Source organism: Colobus angolensis, unplaced genomic scaffold (assembly GCF_000951035.1).
Source record: "Colobus angolensis palliatus isolate OR3802 unplaced genomic scaffold, Cang.pa_1.0 Scaffold566, whole genome shotgun sequence".
Taxonomy (NCBI): domain Eukaryota; kingdom Metazoa; phylum Chordata; class Mammalia; order Primates; family Cercopithecidae; genus Colobus; species Colobus angolensis.
Genome location: NW_012119221.1, coordinates 611,193 through 632,349, shown reverse-complemented (window position 1 = coordinate 632,349; position 21,157 = coordinate 611,193). Strand labels below are relative to the sequence as shown.

The 21,157-nt window shown below is 40.7% G+C and overlaps 1 protein-coding gene across 1 annotated transcript in view; it reads left to right on the top strand.

The window, feature by feature from the left end:
- KDR (kinase insert domain receptor) overlaps positions 1–21,157 on the top strand; it is a 47,568-nt gene that overhangs the window by 14,213 nt on the left and 12,198 nt on the right. The window contains exons 8-22 of the mRNA XM_011961705.1: positions 916–1,030; positions 1,118–1,281; positions 3,788–3,944; positions 4,879–5,002; positions 5,746–5,854; positions 6,699–7,040; positions 9,203–9,349; positions 9,683–9,814; positions 12,861–12,967; positions 13,391–13,526; positions 13,897–14,001; positions 15,316–15,429; positions 16,014–16,102; positions 16,720–16,873; positions 18,967–19,064. Coding sequence (XP_011817095.1) covers positions 916–1,030; positions 1,118–1,281; positions 3,788–3,944; positions 4,879–5,002; positions 5,746–5,854; positions 6,699–7,040; positions 9,203–9,349; positions 9,683–9,814; positions 12,861–12,967; positions 13,391–13,526; positions 13,897–14,001; positions 15,316–15,429; positions 16,014–16,102; positions 16,720–16,873; positions 18,967–19,064 — 2,093 coding nt within the window. The remainder of the gene's footprint in view (positions 1–915; positions 1,031–1,117; positions 1,282–3,787; positions 3,945–4,878; positions 5,003–5,745; positions 5,855–6,698; positions 7,041–9,202; positions 9,350–9,682; positions 9,815–12,860; positions 12,968–13,390; positions 13,527–13,896; positions 14,002–15,315; positions 15,430–16,013; positions 16,103–16,719; positions 16,874–18,966; positions 19,065–21,157) is intronic.

The following is a 21,157-nucleotide window of genomic DNA, read 5'->3' as shown; positions in this document are numbered from 1 at the left end:
AGAGAGAGACGTGCTCTGGCTTATGTTTTTATAGAAGTACTCTTGTTCTCCAGGATACTTCAGGGAAATAGGGGGAGAAACAAGGAGGTCAGTTGGGAGGCTAATTACATTTATCCAGGTGAGAGTTGAGGAGTGGCTTGGACAAGGGTAGTTGAGGTAGAGATCGTGAGAAATGATCTGCTTCTGGATATATTTCAAAGGTAGAGTCAACCGGGTCTGCTGATCAATTCATTGGTTGTGGAGTGTAAGGGAAAAAGAGTGGAAGATGACCCGAATGTTAGCATGAGCAACTGAGTAAATGGTGGTGGTATTTACTGAGATGGCAAAGATCGAGGAGGCAGTGAAATTTAGGGAAACAGTGTTAGATATGTTTCTCTGGAGATGCCTATTAAACATCCAAGTGGAAATGTTTGATATATCAACCTGGAACCCAGAGGAGTCAGGGCAGAAGACACATATTTAGGAGGTATGTGAATGATACTGTAAACTTGAGGCTAGAGGAAGGTGTAAATAAAGAGGAGGTCTGAGGACTGAGTCCTGGGGCCTATTAACACATGGTGGAAGAGGTGTGTGGAGTGTGTCTTGGGAGCAGAGGAGAAGGAACACCCAAGCATCCCTGGGGGACTTAGAGAAAGCTGCACAGAGGAATAAGTGTTTGAGCTGAGACTTGAGCAATCACTAGGCTTGTGGGAGTGCACTAGTGGGGAGAGAAAAGCAAATGCAAGCACAGGAGGTGTGGGAGAAACACGGGAGGGGTGGGAGAAGCTGAAATGTGACCCACTGAAAGGTAGTACGTGGAATCTTGGAACTGCAGCTACTCAGACCCTCAATGTTTTTGATGTTTCATTTAAAATGAAAAACTAAACCAAATGACCATTTACAATAAGTTAACATTTAAAAAAAAATTTCTTGCAGAAAAACCTTTTGTTGCTTTTGGAAGTGGCATGGAATCTCTGGTGGAAGCCACGGTGGGGGAGCGCGTCAGAATCCCTGTGAAGTACCTTGGTTACCCACCCCCAGAAATAAAATGGTAACTACTGGAAATAAACACAAAGCATCATTTCATGTGAGAGCAAATCCTTTGACTGTACTAATTCCTGAGAATTCTTTTTCATAGGTATAAAAATGGAATACCCCTTGAGTCCAATCACACAGTTAAAGTGGGGCATGTACTGACGATTATGGAAGTGAGTGAAAGAGACACAGGAAATTACACTGTCATCCTTACCAATCCCATTTCAAAGGAGAAGCAGAGTCACGTGGTCTCTCTGGTTGTGTATGGTGAGTCCATTCAATTTTCCTCTCTGCCCAAGATTTATTATGATACATTGTCTTCCTAATCAGCTAAGCCACCATTCCTCTGCCTCCAGCTGCTTCACTCACATCATGGCTGGGCCTATGTACAAAAGTCATCTGGGGTGGTGAAGCTGAAGTGAAATGTAGGACTGTGTGCTCTGGCCATGTTTGTTTAAGAGGCCATGTAAATGAGCTTCATGGTGGTCAAATGCAAGATTAAAGTAGTGATACCCTCGATAGTTTAAATGTTGTGAAAAAATAATGCCCACAGGGACCGTTGTCAAGTTAAGTTACACTACAATGTTCGCCTCTCATGGAATTCCCCACCTGGCACACAGATGTGTAAGACCATCCTCCTTAGATTTTGTGCAAAGCTTCTAGTTTGATATTGCAGTTGATGTATCAGTGAGGTACAGGCAGATTCCAACTCTGAAGGCTTTTGAAGTTGACATTGTTGGCTTGGTTGGGAGCTTTTTTTTTTCCTTTTTGACAGGAGTTCAGGATCTGGTATTGAGTCTGTAAAGGAAAAATAGTACGTTTTTGATTTAAAGATGATTTGAACTTTGTTTTCTGAAACTGAAAGGTACAAATAAGTATTTGGAATGGAGTGGTAAGAAGGGTGCCATGGTCAAGTGAGTGTGAGAGGTGCTAAGGTGATGTGTAGATGTGTAACAGGTTTCTTTATTGCAGGGACTTCTCAGAACCTTTTATATACTAATGTATATTGGTATTCTCCAGGGGGAGAGACATAGAGTATTCAAGGTTTAACAAACCTATTTGACTGGAGCATCGTTTTTCCCCTGAACAAATTCATTAATCTCTCACTCCAAACAGTTTGAGAAATGCTTCTCTGTTGTAATTCTTTGTTCCCCCTTCTGGTATGGCATATTAAAACTTCAGGATATTTTCCCATGACATTAAGGTGCTTCCCTATGTGTCCTGATACTCTTCTGTAGGCCGCTGAACTTGACATTATTTTTTTTTTCAGGGAATATTTTAAAGATAGGTTGGGCGTGGTGGTTCACATTCGTAATCCCAGCACTTTGGGAGGCCAAGGAGGATGGATCACCTGAGGTCAGAAGTTCAAGATCAGCCTGGCCAACATGATGAAATCCCATCTCTACTAAAAATGCAAAAATTAGCCAGGTGTGATGGTGGGCGCCTGTAATCCCAGCTACTTGGGAGGCTGAGGCAGGAGAATCACTTGAACCCAGGAGGTGGAGGTTGCAGTGAGCCGAGATTGTACTCCAGCCTGGGCGACAAGAGCAAAACTCCGTCTCAAAAAAAAACAAACAAGATAACAGGTTCCACAGAGGTTGTTCAGAAGCAGCATAGGTGTAGGGGACTGGGGAGAGGAGAAACTGGAAAGTGTATAAGTAGGATGGGAGGGGAAAATGAATGGGAAATAAAAACAAAACATGGACAGCAAATAGCCCATTTCATCAGTTCTTGAAGCCACTAAATATTTTTTTCACTTTAGCATATACTCTGCTATGTGAAATAAACATAAAAAAGAAGTCAAGTCTTGAAAGCATAACCTGAGGCTTTAAGTTGACAGTAATAAGGAAATAGTTTTGACTTTGGAGTCAAAAAAGAATGAAAGGAAAAAGGGAGAGAAGAAAGAAGGAAGTGAGAGAAGGGAGAAGAAAGAAAGGGGAAGAGGGAAAGGGAGTGGAGAGGGAGGGAGGAAGGAAGAGGGAGAGGGAATGAAAGACTCAGATGGTGGTGGCAGTAATGCATTTTCTAAAGATTTACGCCTTCCTTTAACATGAGGTGGTTTACGTGTTTGGGTTCAGAAGTCAGAGCATCTAGGTTTGTTCCAGGTTTTGCCGTTCGTTAACTGAGTGACCTTGGGCAAGTCATTTTCTTCTGTGTTTCATTTTTCTCGTGTATAAAGCTGAGGATAGTAATAGTGGTTGTGAGGATTAAGTGAATGAATTCATGCAAAGCACTTCAAACAGTGCTTGGCACATAATAAATGTATTTACTGTGCTATTTCAGCTATTTTCTGTAGCCTTTCCTTGATCTCATGAACTTGAGAGGACAGAGAGAACTATCTCTGTAATGCAGATGAGAGGCACAGGATTTCAACACTTGCATAAAGTCATTCAACTTGTTAGTTTATTAGCTTATTGCCATTTTTATTTTATTTTGTTATTTTATTCCATTTCTTTTTTTTTTTTTTTGGTAGAGATGGGGTCTCACCATGTGGCCTAGGCTGGTCTTGATCTCCTGGGCTTAAATGATCCACATACCTTGGCCTCCCAAAATACTGAGATTACAGGCATGAGCCCCCATGCCTGGCTAGTTGTTATTTTTATGAGTATCACTAGAACTCAGGTCTCTTGTTTCCACATCTAAGTGTTCTTCAAAAAAGAAAGTGGAAGCAAAATCATATGCTTAAAGAAAGTCAGCTTTAGTTGCTGAAATTCTCTATTTCCCATTCTTCAAAGCTGATTGACAATTCAAAAGTTGTTTTTCCTATCTTCAGTCCCACCCCAGATTGGTGAGAAATCTCTGATCTCTCCTGTGGATTCCTACCAGTACGGCACCACTCAAACCCTGACGTGTACGGTCTATGCCATTCCTCCCCCGCATCACATCTACTGGTATTGGCAGTTGGAGGAAGAGTGCCCCAACGAGCCCAGGTGAGTAAGGCCACACACTTTTTGCTTTTCTGCTGTCTTGCATTTCTTACAGCTGAGCTATGATATGACTCCATCCTAAATGGAGAAGCCTAAACAGAAGAAAGTTTTCTCTCAAGAGGTAGCCTGAATCTCCATCCATCTTTCTCTGTGTCTTACATTTTAAGGGAAGTCTTTGCTTGGAGTATCCTACTTTGGAATTAGCTAAGCTCAGCCTTGTTAGGTTATCCCTGAGGTACACTTCTCCAAACACAGGCTATTTGCTCAGTTTGCTAATTGCCAGTCTTTGTTTTTTTTCCCAATACCAATCAACTGGTGAATATCACATCGCTCCTTCTTGTCTGTGTGAAGATCCATCTCTCAGAGGAAATGCTGATAGATGAGAGGCAGTGATAGACCCAGCCCCAGTCCTCAGGGTCTCAGGCCCAGCTTATCATGCTCTGACACAAGTCCAGACATCCTTAGGGAAAAACACAACAGCAGCAGCCAACCCACTACCACCCTAAGCAGTCTACTTCCTGTTGTTGTTTTTGAAATGGCCACTACGAGATTCTTCCTCAGCTGCTGATCATTTCCTTCACAGAGACCATGGTCCCAGAGAAATTACTTTAAGGAGCCTTGTTTCTAAGTGGTTTCTAAGTTTCCTTGCCTTCCTTTGAACTAAATTAACTTGAATTGTCTTGTCGATCCAATTTATGAATGAAGGTTTGTTCCCAGAATAGCTGCTTCCCTCCCGTATCCTGAATGAATCTACCTAGAACCTTTTCCTTCATAGTCAATGCCTATTTTTAATTGGCGCCAAGTCTTGTACCGTGGTAGACTGCATTGGAAGTTATTTCTAAGAACAGAATAACCAAAGTCTGAATCTTTTCCTTACTCTTGACTAGAATTAAAGAAAAATTAAATCATAATATGCTCTGTTATCTCTTTCTTATAGCCAAGCTGTCTCAGTGACAAACCCATACCCTTGTGAAGAATGGAGAAGTGTGGAGGACTTCCAGGGAGGAAATAAAATTGAAGTCAATAAAAATCAATTTGCTCTAATTGAAGGAAAAAACAAAGTGAGTTTGAAGTTTTAAAATTTGAAAATCTCTCTTTAACGGAAGGATGCTACAATAATATGTGAGGCATATTGGAGATTAATAATCAAATAGTCTAGGTGATAAAATAATAGCATAAAAAGCCATTTCAAATGGCTTTGAAAATACCATAGACTTTTAGCCATACCATTAACTGATTAATAGCTTATTAGAGAAAAATAAAAGGTCTATGACATTAAATCTATGCATCTGTGTAGGGTGATTTTGATTTTATAAACATAAGAATGAAAAAATGTGTATCATATATAGAAACACATCAATAGTTTCATGGTTTCCAAAGCCCTTTTTATAGAATGTGTAAGCTCCACAGCAGCATAATTATACAAATTGAGTAAGTATCCCAAACCTGAAAACCCCAAATCCAAAATGCTTCAAATTCTGAACTTTTTGAGTGCCGACCTGATGCTCAAAGGAAATGCTTGTTGGGGCATTTTGGATTTTCAGATTAGAGATGCTCAACTGGTAAGTATACAATGCAAATATTCCAAAATCCAGAATAATCCAAAATCCAAAATACTTTTGGTCCCAAGCATTTTGAATAAGGGATACTCAACCTGTAATTGCATAAATTCGAAAGTGCCCAATCACTGCGGAAGTGGGAATGGCATAGGCAGGTTGGAGTGATTGTGGAGACTGCTGGACTGAGTACTTGTGCACAAACAAGCTGCATTGTTTATGGCCTGAGAGTTGTTTCCCCCCCACAGACTGTAAGTACCCTTGTTATCCAAGCGGCAAATGTGTCAGCTTTGTACAAATGTGAAGCGGTCAACAAAGTCGGGAGAGGAGAGAGGGTGATCTCCTTCCATGTGACCAGTAAGTACTCTTCTCTGGAGGGTTGGGTTGGATCACTCCCACAGTGGGTACTAAGCTGTGTAATTCCTGTTGTTTTTGCCATTCATATGAGTGGCATGGCATTTAGGAAAGAGGATTTGGATTGATCATTGATGCTTTCATTCATAAATTAAAACTCCTCAGATATCTCCTGGGCTTAAGTCAGTGCTTCTAACTTCACTGCAGAGAGAATGGTTTCACAGATGCTTTAAACCACAAGCTCTGTGTCGTTATTTACATCTCCATCTTCAGAGTCTGGCACAGTGCATGGCTTATTGAGCTTCAGTACATATTGGTGGGCTTGCTGTGGAGCAGTTGATAAGGGTGGGCTTTCTGGAGGCAATCAGAATGACATAGGAGCAGTGCCCTCCCAATGCTGCTGATTCTTCCTGTGCATCTTAGTTTGATGGATAAGCTTTAGCTGATTGTGCTGAATGGAATATTATAGTCAGGGCTAATTCATTGGCATAAATGTAGCTTTCATATCATTGAGTGTTAGTGTTAATGAAGACCTAATTTTTTAAATTCTGTTAGGATTAGAGATTTTGCTTTGGATTTTTAAAATATTAAACATTGCGTAGAGTTCACAGTGGAGATGTGGTAAATATCTGAGGAATTCATTTACATTTTCAAGTAATATGTTTTAGCCAAATAAGATATTTTGGAACCTGAATTGTCTAGTTTGTTTGTCAAGTTGTAGTACATCACCTGGAACTGATAGAGCTTCATTTCTTTTGGTACTCTGTAGTAGTCTGAAAGCAGCAAGATGATAGTGAGCTGTACCAAGTTAAATCACCATTCAGTAACTACGGTCTTTACATTTTAGGGGGTCCTGAAATTACTTTGCAACCTGACTTGCAGCCCACTGAGCAGGAGAGTGTGTCTTTGTGGTGTACTGCAGACAAATCTACGTTTGAGAACCTCACATGGTACAAGCTTGGTCCACAGCCTCTGCCAGTCCACGTGGGAGAGTTGCCCACACCGGTTTGCAAGAACTTGGATACTCTTTGGAAATTGAATGCCACTATATTCTCTAATAGCACAAATGACATTTTGATCATGGAGCTTAAGAATGCATCCTTGCAGGACCAAGGAGACTATGTCTGCCTTGCTCAAGACAGGAAGACCAAGAAAAGACATTGTGTGGTCAGGCAGCTCACAGTCCTCGGTAGGGAGACAATTCTGGATCATTGTGCAGGGGCAGTTGGAATGCCTTAAATGTAGTGCAATTCAGGTGCTATGCAAAGATTACTGTCCTCTAGGAGATTATGTTGTAAACTGGTGCACACTTCTTCACCGAAAGTCCCTGAGGCAGAAAGAAGCTACTAATAATGAAATGATGTATTGAAAAGAGAAAATAACAAAACCTGATGATGGAGTAATTCACTAGTATATGCAAGGGATTAGCTTGAACCAGGGAAACTTCTGCCTTATCTTGGGCATCCATTTATTTAAACAGACGCATATTTGTGGAATGCCTGCTGTGAGCTAGGAGAGTGTCAGAAATTCACAGTGGTAAACATGAAGGAAAGGAGGGGAACATAGGGAACCAATGGGAAGTCACAGCACAGTGAGGTCTCTGTGTCCACGAGGACAGGAATTGTTCTCTGTTTTGCTCCCTGCTGTAGCTCTAGTCATACAGCATAGCAGCATACACTAAGTGCTCAAAAAGGCACCTGCTTCATGAAGAATGGGATGATGGGCTGAATTTAAGACCTAGAAGATTCCATGGGAAGAAAGCTACATTCTGTCTGTACCTCTGGGTCTGTCTGTACCTCAGGGTCAACCCACATGTTCCAGCATAGTCCAAGGTCAATGGGACGATCACTTCAGTGAGCAGATAGCTCTGTAAATTCCTCCATAGGGGCACTCTCTACCCCTTGTCTAACCTCATGCCTTGTGCAAAAACTGGGCAGCCATGGCTCTGTCTGTGGGAAAATCAGGCTAATTTGGGGAGCATCTCTTTGCACCACTTCTCTCCATTTTCTCTTCTTTTGGTGTCCCTTTCAATTCCTAGGATATATGTGCCCTCTGTTTTTTTTTTTTTTACTGTTAGAAAGGAAATTGCTCAAGTAAATTCATCTATACCACAGTTTGAGGGTAATGTCTTCATCAGAGGCCTTGGTGTATTTGAAGAGGCAGCTTCTGACAGACACTAGCATAAAGTTCGCTAGTTTTAAGACTCAGGTGTCATAAGAAGAGATACTTTGGGGTCAAGCTAGGACCCTTCAAGTCACACCACATAGTTCACCATGGATTTTCTGTTGGCTGGTCTGGCTTCAAGGTTATGGAAGAATTGAGAAAGAGATGTGAAGTAGGCTCCTGGCCTAGCTTTGCCCAGAAAAATATGTGCTCACAGTTAGCTGGTTTGCTTCCTTAAGGACTCCTAACTTGTTTTCCTAAAATCTATTCTTAGAAATAGGCTAGAATCCAGTACATTTGCTTAGACTTCAATGTAGTACGCTGTTGAGGTAATCTCATTTTGCTAAGCGTTGAAGTGGATTTTTTCAGCATGATTCCTTTTGATGTTCAGTTGGTTGGGACAAGATATTTCCACAGCACTTTGATGATCTGAAGAAAGAATAAATCTAAGGTTTTCTTATACATTTAAATAAGTACTCATGGGCTTCATTTTCTTTAAATCCATGACTTCCCTTAGGGTATTGTTGTTTTGCTTGTGTTTTAGTGGAAATAGCACTGAACTGGGTTTTTAGCCTCACCAGATTCAGTAAACAGTTCAACTGTTTACTTAGTTGTAGGGACATGGACAAGTAGTTTAATGTCACTGAACATCATTTATTTCATCTGTGAGATAACGCTAACAGTCCTATTGTGCTCATTACGTAAGATCAATAGTGAGGAACACAAATTGTATAAACAAAGTTTATAAGAATTGCCAAATAAATGTAAGGCATTATGTGTTGAATGATACTAAAATTTGGCACTTCCAAGAGAAATTTGAAGGGATTCTAGGGTGTCATTGACTAGAACCTTCACAGGAGGGAAGTTTTCAGCTGGGGAGGCTGTACCTGATTACAGGAAAAATCCATAAAGGTGACCCTGAACCTTTCTTTTGTGATGGGATTACCAGCTAGTACCACTAATATGAATGTTAAAAGCCGTTAATTTGTTTTCAGTGTCCTGACTGACTTGTTTCATTTAACTTTACCTGGTGACCAATGGTGCTGTTATTAACTTCTGTGTATGTTCAACCTAATAAATCAACAAGTTCCTTTTTACTAAATTTAAACTGTTTAAAAGTTTGGTGATACTAGAGCCATTTCAAAAGTTACAGTTCCATGTTCTGTGATTTTCTTTTTGTGTGTCTAGAGCGCGTGGCACCCATGATCACAGGAAACCTGGAGAATCAGACCACAAGTATTGGGGAAACCATTGAAGTCTCATGCACGGCATCTGGGAATCCCCCTCCACAGATCATGTGGTTTAAAGATAATGAGACCCTTGTAGAAGACTCAGGTAAATAGAACTTGGCTATTACTCTTGGGTTGCAGAACTTACCCAGGGATATGACATAAAAAGCTATGTTATTTCTTGATATAATGTAGAAAAAAAGCAGTATTGGTGTCCATGGCCTGGCTCATTTCATAGACTTGGAATTGGAGTATGGGGCCCTGCTGAATTTTCATGAAAGCCATATAGGAGATTAGTCAGTAGTAGATCCCATGTGACCCTACGAAGTTAGACAATAGAACAAGATGAAGGGCAGCATTTATAATTTCTAAATTTCCCTAAAAAACTTCACAGACCACATCATCATAAATGAGAATGATCATTTTCTTCCTCTCTTAGGCATTGTATTGAAGGATGGGAACCGGAACCTCACTATCCGCAGAGTGAGGAAGGAGGATGAAGGCCTCTACACCTGCCAGGCATGCAGTGTTCTTGGCTGTGCAAAAGTGGAGGCATTTTTCATAATAGAAGGTCAGTGGGATAAAAAAAAAGGTGGTGCATATACACCATGGAATGCTATGCAGCTGTAAAAAGGAATCTGATCATGTCCTTTGCAGCTGCATGGATGGAGCTGGAAGCCATTATCCTCAGCAAGCTAACACAGGAACAGAAAACCAAACACCACACATTCTCACTTATAAGTGGGAGCTGAACAATGTGAACACATAGACACAGGGAAGGGAATAACACACACTGGGGCCTATTGTAGGGTGGGGAGAGGGAGAGCATCAGGAAAAATAGCTAATGCATGCTGGGCTTAATACCTATGAGATGGATTAATAGGTGCAGCAAATCACCATGGCACATGTTTACCTGTGTAACAAACCTGAGCATTTTGCACATATATCCCGGAACTTAAAAGAGAAAAAGAAGGTTAGTGGGAAGTCATAGGTGCATTCTGTGGTTTTTTAAAATATTAAATTGTATCTTAGAGACACACATTCACTTTGAGTAGGGCAACTACAGATGATTTTTAGTATTTTTTGAACTCTGTAAATTTTCTCAGTAAGTATGTATTCTTTTAAGCAGCCAACATAATTAATGTTGTTATAATTCTGCTTGCATCACATTTCCTGTTCCTGAAGTTCTTATTGTGGAAAAATTCTTAACCAGGCAGGATGAATAGCCTCCTTTCCCTGATTCTGTCTTTGTTTGAATGGCTTGATTAACTTATAGAAATGATGCCTTTATATTTATTTGGAAAAACTTTAGAATTGCTGCCTAATCATGGCAGTCAATGCTATCCAGATAGTCACAAGGATTCCAAGTTTTAATTGGACTAGAAATAATTAAGATTCCCTTCTGAACAATAGACCATTACTCTTCTGAAATGGAAAATTTTTGGTTTTTATCTCAATATGTGTGTATGCAGGAGTGATGTGAAGTCTGTCATTTTCTTACCTAGGAAAAGTAATTTGTAGCAGAATATTTTATCTTAAGAAGTACATCCCTATGACTTTTTTTGTAGCCCACAGGGGAAGAATAAAACTGTGTTGTGTGGGTAAAAGTACGGTATGCAAGGGTAAGAAAGAAGTATGGTGATAGAAGGGATCGATGGATTTCTATGAACTCATCCTAACTTGTCTCTCAAAGTCTAGATTTTGGTCCCTTTACTCTGTCAAATCTATGATGCCAAGTATTGCATCGAGATAGGTTGACATATTTTCAAATGTATAAGCTTATTAGTGTTTCATAAACTACACTTGCAAATAAAGACTTCAAAGACCATGGCAGTTTCGTCATTTCCAAAGTGATTCATATTTTAGGGCAAATCCACAGAATGACTTCTAGATTGTCTCCGGTGCTCTGCATTACCTCTTGTTGGCGGCCCGCAGCTGGTTACAGATGCCTAACTAGGTAACACTGGCATAGAGATTATAGTTACTTCTTACCTGGAGTGAATGCTAAGAAAGGCAGAGCTAGATATTTAATACTCCTGCTAGGTTCCCAAATGTTATGTGAGAATATTAATATAAAAACACATAGAAAATAGACTCTTTGAACTTTTTATCTTCTATGTACAACTGGACTTTTAAATCTGTGTGTATAAATAGAGAATTACTTCCCTAGGACCACCAGAGAAACAAAATTTACTCCAAGCATAATTGTGCTTGTCTCTCAATGGTTAACTTAACTTTTAGTTTGCAAACCAATGTATTACTTAGTTTGCAAACCAGTTTATTACTTGTCTTCTGCTCTCTTGAGGCTGTAATGGGCCATCTGCACAGCTTGTGGCCCGGTTTGATTCTGCTTGCACTCTTCTGATGGGAGGCCCCAAGTGATGACTGCTTCCTTATCATCTCTTTGCTAATCACTCTTAGTGGAAAGCCTGCTTCTGCATTTTGTTTCTTCCACTCAGAGCTGTCCTCTGAAGCCCTGGTCATCTGCAGCTTTGCTTGCGGACCTCTAGTTTCCACTTCTCTTTCCTCTCATGAGTGGTTTGAAACTCCCATTACCAGGCCATGCATAATGTGCTCATCTTGACTCTTCCTTTTCTCCTCACTCAGGCTCCTGCCACAAGGGACAGGGTAGTGTATGTAATGCTTAGTTCATGTTGGACAGGCCTTTTTATCTCTTGACTGAACCACTGACTAGCTATGTGCCCTCAGTCAAGTAGCTTAAGCTCTCTGATCATCTGTTTCTTCATTTGAAAACTGAGAGTTGTTGAGGAGATTAAGTGGAATGGCATGTTTAAAGTGATAACCGCATAGTAGATACGTGGTCATTAGTAGCTCTCAGGTCAAAAAACTTTATTTACCTACTTGGTTTCTTATATGATCCTTTTGCAAACTGTGCACAGATGAATATATTGACTATCAGTTTAAAAGAAGACTTTTGTTTTCCTCAAATAGAAATTTTTTTTTCTCTGTAGAGAATGATCTGTTTTCTTTCCATCAAAGACTGCTCTTCCTTTAAACACTTTTTATGCTTGACTTTTAAGGCATTACTATTTCTATGCTTAATTACTTTAGAATTTTATTGTTGGAAGTTTACATGAGCAGTGTTTTGCAAGCTTTACATTTTCCATTAACAATTCTGTAGGCCAGGTATGGTGGCTTATGCCTGTAATCCCTGCACTTTGGGAGGCCAAGGCCGGGGGATGGCTTGAGGCCAGGAGTTCGAGACTAGCCTGGGCAATGTAATGAGATCCTGTCTCTACAGAAAATAAAAGAAAAATTAGCTGGGCTTGGTGGTATGCACCTGTAGTCCCAGCTACTTGGGAGGCTGAGGTGGGAGAATTGCTTGAGCCTAGGAGTTGGAGGCTGCAAGGAGCTATGATTGTGTCATGGGACTCTAGCCTGGAGCATAGAAAGAAACTCTGTCTCTAAAAATAAATAAATAAAAAAAATTAAGTTAAAAAAAGGAATTCTGTAGACTCCATTCAAGTTAGGGGTGTGTGACTCTCTAGGATTTTTCCAAGTTGGTAAGCTTGGGATCTCGCTTTAGTGCTAAAATTTGTCATCTTACAAAAATATAAGTTTCCAACTGTTGATACCATTTAATTGTGTCTTTCCAGGTGCTCAGGAAAAGACGAACTTGGAAATCATTATTCTAGTAGGCACGGCAGTGATTGCCATGTTCTTCTGGCTACTTCTTGTCATCATCCTACGGACCGTTAAGCGGGTAACAAAATAATTTCCCTTCTGCCCATGCACATTGGTTTTCATGATTAATGAAAACTGATTGGGGTTCTTTGAGTTGTTTCTTCCCATTGTTATTGTCTCAATGGGCACATTTTATTTCAATACAATAACATTCTTGCCCACTTTCTTTTGGCTGGATCTCAGGGATTTAATTGATAGAAGCCACTAGAGAGGAAAAGGGCTTGAACTGTCTAGTGTAATTAAGCTTTAAAATCTTAATTCTGAGCTCCTTTGGGGGACAAGGGAAACTAGAAGCAGGGTTATAATAGGACCACTCTCAAACTCCATGAGTTTTGTTGGAAAATGAGACAGGAAAGAGGCTCCAATAAACAGCAATAACAAGCACACAAAACAACAGCCAAATGACAGTGTGTATGTGACTGGAAGGATTGATGCTTTCTAGGCCAATGGAGGGGAACTGAAGACAGGCTACTTGTCCATTGTCATGGATCCTGATGAACTCCCATTGGATGAACACTGTGAACGACTGCCTTATGATGCCAGCAAATGGGAATTCCCCAGAGACCGGCTGAAGCTAGGTGCATTTTCAATTGCTATTAATCTGATATTGTGTTTACCAGGCCGTCTCTTCCTCCATTAGAACGATGACAAATGTGGTGTATTCAGATGTTGGATTCTGGTTTAGAAATATTAATTCCATCTCTTGAATTTGGATAGTCATTCATTTAGCCACTTAGAGGTAGGGTCCCTATGTAGTCATCCAAAGCAGGACATTTGGAGAGTGAAGGGGGAGTTATTAAATAAGTAAGCCAGGACAAAGGAGTAAACTGGACTATCCATGTTAAATTGGGATGTGTGGTCACCCTATCTAGTTGACATCTCTGCATATCACTTTGGTTGTATAGTAATCCAAGTCCGTTTTCTTGTTGCTATTGTTGTTGACTGTAGGTAAGCCGCTTGGCCGTGGTGCCTTTGGCCAAGTGATTGAAGCAGATGCCTTTGGAATTGACAAGACAGCAACTTGCAGGACCGTGGCAGTCAAAATGTTGAAAGGTAAAAGCAAAATTATGTGGTGATCTTTCTGTTTTATCTAGTTTTTAAACATGTTGCAAGGCTTGTATCAGTAGGTTTATGCTTAGGTGGGCCTACTAGCCACACATGCAGCCAGCCTAAATAATGCCCTTGTGCAAACTGGAAAAAGGATCCTCTGTAGCTTTATGCCAGGGTGCACGGTCTGGCAAGCAAAGATGGGGATGGGTTTCACCTTCTTGCCTGGTTATCCTTGTGCAGGGCTCAGCCAACACAGTTGTACTTAGTGGTTCTGGTTACAGGAAAAAAGGACTGTGGTTATATTAAAATTGTTTCTTAATATATTGTGGAATCAGATAATTATAGACCATCTACATACATGGAAAGGAAAATAGTGGAATGCAAAAATAGCATGTTCTCTGGAATTGGAATATGTAAAAGATGTTTGTATGTAAAAGATAATTTGCAAAACAAGAATGGTTGTGTTAGAATAAAATATAATGGGTTATATTTTTTAAATGAAAAGCTTTATAAATAATTGTTAATTCTAATAGTAATGGAATTCTGGTCTGGCCATTTTCATTTCAAGAGGTTCGACAATAAAGCTTCTTTCTCCAATTGTGATGTTCTTTCATTGATGAAGGCAGTGTCATTGACCCTTTGCCAATAGGTTTTGTGTGTTTCAAAGCTATCTTTCTCCATTTGCCTTTTTTCTCTTGTGGCCAAGGGAGTATGTAATTTTGAGGTGGCTCCTCAGGGCCTTAGATGTGGACTATGCCTGTGAATTAGAGGGAAGTGTAGCAGTCCAAACGGGATCAAACACACAGTCTTAGTGCCATCAGCCTCATGTGTCAACTGGTCTTTCCAGCTGGCCTTAATTTGCCTGCACAGATCAGCACAGATTGGCTGGAACACTCGGTATAGCCCCTAACACATGAAGATATTTAATACATGGTGTCGCTTCCTTATGAGGAAGCACTGAAATGATCAGACCCTCAGAATCGTAGTGAACCTGAAATACAAAAATACAGTTTTGTAAAAGAAGAGAATCTGGGCATTATTCCATTGCAGATGTATTCTCCACTTTGCAAAAGATTTCACAATGGATTCCTTTAAATATCAAACATTCTGGCTCAATTAAAATATGAATTTTATTTCAAATTAGAAAATAGAATTTACACTTGACTTTTGGGGAAATGCATGTGGTCTGTAAACTAGGTCACAGCTGTGTTACCCCTGGAGGGTAAGTTGTATAGTGGCATGCGGGGAAGGAGGGACCCCAATTATCCGAAGGAAATGTCCACACCTAAGATTTCCCTCCTTGTACTGTATTTGTAGAAGGAGCAACACACAGTGAGCATCGAGCCCTCATGTCTGAACTCAAGATCCTCATTCATATTGGTCACCATCTCAATGTGGTCAACCTTCTAGGTGCCTGTACTAAGCCAGGAGGTGAGTAACTGTGGATGGTTTTAGTCACCCAATTTTAACATGCCTCTCTGATAGTGTTTGAGGGAAAGCAATCAACTCCCATGGACTTGATTTTCTTAGCTTAGAATACTTTGTGGATTCCTAGGAATAAATATATTTCATGGCGGTTTAATTGGCACTAGAATTAAATTATTATAAAACTTTCTCTGAATTAAGAAATGTCATGCCACTATGATTCAATTTGCTACTTGTGTAACAGATGTCCAGATGAGAAGAGTAAACTTCCCTAAAACTTGAAAGCTTAAGGGTAGTTACCCCCAAAATGGAATCATATCAAGTAATTGCATTGAAAAGCAAGTGGATGGGTGGGTTTTCTTTTGAAATTTTGGTTAATCTTGTGAAAATGTCTTCTGGAAAAAAGAAAAGTTATATATAATACAAAAAAGTTTATATAAGGGGATTGGGACCAGCTGATTTCTACACTCCTGTCCCAGTGAAAGGTTGTAGCCTTCTTCTAAGGTGTTTTTGGGTTCATCACTATATTAAACACTTAGTGAGGAACACGAGTGAATACCTATTTTCCTTCCTGGACATGCTGCCTGCAGGGCCACTCATGGTGATTGTGGAATTCTGCAAGTTTGGAAACCTATCCACTTACCTGAGGAGCAAGAGAAATGAATTTGTCCCCTACAAGGTATGTCATTTCCTAATCCTGCTCTGGCCACATTATAAAATGAAGGGAAACTAAAAATGGTACAAGTTAATGTTTTAGTTGAAATTTTGTGAAGAGCTTGTGAGGAGTCTTCTCATATTACCTATTGGCTGTTATAACTTCCTCTTTTACCTTCTGGGGGCCATATGTTTCTGTTCTATTTTTGTAATTTTAATCTACTGACTCATTATAGAGTGTGGACATGGGGGAGAAGGCAGGTATGATCGAGGAAAGGGGAGGGTGGAGGGTAGGACAACTCTGGGTTATTCTGTCTCTCCTCTAGCCATATTTGGCCCCTGGAGTGTAAATCCCTCTGTGAAGAGCACCCTAATGCTGAGAGTGTGTCTGAATGCAACTCAAAGTGGCATTTGTGTCTTTAAGCTAAAGAAGGAGCTAGGCTTTGTGGAAGAAATGCTATCATGCACAAAAGTTGCCCCAAATTTCAGCTCAGAGATGGCATAATCCTGAAATTGATGTCTTCCTTGTCTGCTTTTTAGTAGTTTCTATTATCTCCACCATTTATCACATTTTAAAGGTTGTAAACTTTTAAAGACTCATTTTGTGTTCAAGGAGTTGGTTTTTTCCTTTGCTTTTTATAGACCAAAGGGGCACGATTCCGTCAAGGGAAAGACTATGTTGGAGCAATCCCCGTGGATCTGAAACGGCGCTTGGACAGCATCACCAGTAGCCAGAGCTCAGCCAGCTCTGGATTTGTGGAGGAGAAGTCCCTCAGTGATGTAGAAGAAGAGGAAGGTACCAGCCAGTGCTTCCTGCGGGCTATGGCATACTCTTGTCGGAGCAGACAGGGTGATAGGGTGTTACAAGGAATTTGATCATGGGAAAAGTCCAATACTACCTCATAATTTGAAAGAGACCTGAATTTCTATAATAGACTGCCTCCATTCTGTCTCCCCAAAAGTGAAGTGTGGAAGCCCTAGACCAGGAGGCGAAGCAGAGCTAGCCTGAGAAATCTAGGTGGTCCAAGTGGGATAAGCAGTCAGTTACAACCACAGCAGTGTTCCTAAAATACTGGTTCGGCATTTATTAGTGGGAGAGGCTACAAGTTTTCTGGTAGTTGAGTAGCCTCTCCATTGCACTGGAGAGCCCCAGAGTGGTTCAGCCCCATGTTGCATGCTTTACCTGTGCAAAAGTCTTTCTCTTCATTATACCTAACCATCCCAAAGGCAGTTTGGGAGCCATCTGTTGTTTCTACCCTACGCCAAGTGGCTTATCAAGTCTTCCTTCCAACCATTATTCCTCAGGGGAGTCTTGATAAATATCCTGGCCTTTAAGTTATGTTTCCAGTGATATTTTATTTATTTGCTTTTATTTTTATTTTTTTGAGGTGGAGTATCATGCTGTTGCCCAGGCTGGAGTGCAATGGTGCGATCTTGGCTTACTGCAACCTTCGCCTTTTGGGTTCAAGTGATTCTTGTGCCCCAGCCTTCTGAGTAGCTGGGATTACAGGTGCCTGCCACCACACCCAGCTAATTTTTTTTTTTTGTATTTTTAGTAGAGATGGAGCTTTACCTTGTTGGCCAGGCTAGTCTCGAACTCCTGACCTCAGGTGATCTGCCTGCCTCAGCCTCCCAAAGCGCTGGGATTATAGGCGTGAGCCACCGCGCCCGGCCTCAGTGATATTTTAGTGCTGTTTATGGGTGGAGCTGTGGTCCCAAGCCTAACTTCCAGGACTTCAGCCGGCTCTAGGACACACTGTATTTCTACCTCCTTCAGAAGCAGCAGAGATAGCGTCGTGGATATAGAGATGGGTGACAGGCTGGCTCCCCTAGAGGCATAAGTCTAGAGGAATAGTGAAAGAAGCCCACTCTGTTTCCCTTGACATGAGGCTACAGAGAGAATTTGCATTTAACTCCTTTTCCTTAGTAGCTGAGAAGGTAGTGTGAGGCTGGGACTTGGTCTAGAAGCACATGTGGAGGTGGTCTAGGCTTCATTTAGCTGGGCCCCCATTGAGTGGTGCTGCCTCTACCCTGCTCTTTCTCTTTCAAGAAACAGTGGCCAGTGAGCCAGAAACCTAAGAGATTGAGTTGTTGAGAAAAAGGCTCACAGCCTTTTAAATACTTACGAGGTTATTACTACAACTGAGTTTTTGTTTACTCTGGTCTTTGTCTCCAGGAAAGAAGCCATAAGTCTTATCTGACCAAAGAGATGATTTTGAAACACCCATTTAATATCTTAGTGTTTATTTGTACCAGTTGCACTGAAGTAAATACACCAATTTACGTAAATGTGTCTTTCCATGTTTCTGTTATCTCTCAGGAAAAAACATCCTCCCAGGCCAGATTTAATGTATTTACAGCACTTTTAAAGTTTGAAAATGAATTAAATATATTTCTAGTATTTTTAGTTATCTATTGCAGATTATAGTTTGACTTTTGGCTTTTGTCCCAGGACAAATCCTGGAGAGAAGAGATTCAATGACCCTGAATATTGTTGTCTTATTTTTAGAGTTCTTGATATGAAACTATTGTTTATCCCTCTGGGTACATGACAAAAAACAGTGTAAGTGGCAAATTTGGAAATGTCCTCTGTCTTTCCCAGATTATCTAGGTCAATATTACCTTATTTTACCTCCTGGATTTACTGGTTCAATTTGGCTAAAATGGAAAAACCAGTATTGTTCCTAAGGGATGTGATGGAGGCTAATGATATTGGGATTCAGGAGATTTACAGAAGATACATTGACTCATTTACATTGACTCTCTGTTTCTATTTCCTGAAAATTTAACTCCCAAGTCTTAAAAAAGATTATTACTCTAGCAAACTTAGAAACAAATCACACCAATTCATGAAAATGCTGATCTCCATCCTCCTGCCTCTTTGGACAGCTCCTGAAGACCTGTATAAGGACTTCCTGACCTTGGAGCATCTCATCTGTTACAGCTTCCAAGTGGCTAAGGGCATGGAGTTCTTGGCATCACGAAAGGTAAGACAGGTTGAGGGGAAATCAGTTATCTTTTCAGATCACAGGTTTGGAAATAAGATGTCCAGTGTCAGCCATTGGTGCTTATTTGGGATTGTAATTCATTCACCACTTCTGTGTCTCTTAGAAGACCTCTACTGGGGAGGCTCTGTTTCTGCTAAGTAAGAGTGGTTAAGGAGTTTATGAAATTAAGCTGTATAATAAAGGCTTGTCAAGCATCTACTAAGTGTGAGGTAGTCTTCTGAGCACTGAGGATACTGGGGTGAACAATCAGGCAAAGCTCTTCACCTTCATGAAGTTTATAGTTCTAGTGGGTAGAGCAAACAATAAGCAATATAAACAAGTAAAACATGTTGTAGGTTAGATGGGAGTAAATGTTATGGGGAAATAAAGCAAGAAAGGGTTATAGAATATACAGGAGCAATGCACTTATGTATGTTTATGCTTCTCTCTGTGTGTGTACATCCATTTTAAACAAGGCAGACGAGGAAGGCTTTACTAAGAACTTGACATTTGAGCAATGACCTGGAAAGGGAAGGGGCTGAGCCCTACAGATATCTTGGCATGAGAATCATTTTTAATTTATTTTACATTCATCAACATCCATCAAAAAGTATTTGTTAGGAGTATAATTAGAAACGAGGAAGGACAGGCTTCAGATGAGAGCGATTAAAGAGCTAAAATTAGAAAAGTAGGCCAAACAAAGGCTGAGGTGGGGACGTGACAAGTTACAACTATTCCAAAGGTTGTAAACACCAAGTGGGGAGCAAGGCTGGTGGCAGTGACTCTCCTGGAAAGGGTAAAATGTGTAATTTTTTATTAAGTAGCAGTACTTCAAATTAAAGATCAGGAAGAACTATCAGTTGACAGAATATATTCGTGCAGCCTAATGAAGAAAGAAAGACTTAAGTTGTGTATATATATTTTGTGTTTCCTAAATTAGAATGAAATCTTCCACCCATGCTTTCCCCTGAGGTTTAAAGCTTCTCACAGCACTCAAGGCCTCAGGCTCTTTGATGTTTCTGCTCGGTAGCTCTTGTGTTCTCCCTCCCAAGGGAAAGGAGGAGAACTGGGGCCTTATAGGGTTTTCCCAAAGAGAAGGGCCCTTTACACTGCTTGGAGATTATGATTTATTATTACTATTTTTTTATGGCTGGAATTTGCCACTTACTCAGCGTTCCTTTTGGGGACTAGGAAGAGAACGGACTTGAATGTGGGAATCCTTTAAGTTGTTTTATATTTACCAGAGGATTTCTTGAATCCACTTGGTTGTTGGGTTAAAAAAGGAAACTTTTTGTTTGGGGGGAAAAGTCAAAAACACTGTCTGTTTTTCGGAATTCCCAGTGTTGCTCAATTGTGTTGACAATGTGCTTCTGAATATGCCTTGTTCAGAGGAGAGTGCCATACAGGTTTGAGGTGTGGGAAGGTCAGCAATGCCTGGCTTACACGATCACCCCTCCGGTGAGTTAAGAATTCTCCCCTTGGCCAGGAATGTTGGCTCATGCCTGTAATTCCAGCACTTTGGGAGGCCAAGGTGGGTGAATCACCTGAGGTCAGGAGTTTGAGACCAGCCTGGACACCATGGTGAAACCCTTTCTCGACTAAAAAAACAAAAATTAGCCGGGTGTGGTGGCACACCTGTGGTCCCAGCTACTTGGAAGGCAGAGGCAGGAGAATCACTTGAACCTGGGAGGTGGAGGTTGCTGTGAGCTGAGATTGCACCACTGCACTCCAGTCTAGGCGACAGAGCGAGATTCCTTCTCAAAAAAAAAAAAAAGAAAAAAAGTTTTCTTCTAAGCCATTGATTCATTTCTTGTGCTCCCCAAGACTCATTTTCTCACAAAATATCACATGGAGCTAAAGCTGCCAAGTAGTAGGAGGTTAGGTGAAGTTTGGAGGATACAGAGAAAGGAGAAACTGAGAAGCTACAAGGAAGAGAAAGAAAGTCAAGATTAATCTCATTGTATTATTAATGCACTAGAGAACTAACCTGACTTGTGATAGGCTGAAATTGCCTTAATAGACATTTATGATAGCCCAGCACTTTGAAATCAGGGGAAGCCCCACTGGGAATTGTTTATCAGAGCCAGTCTGGC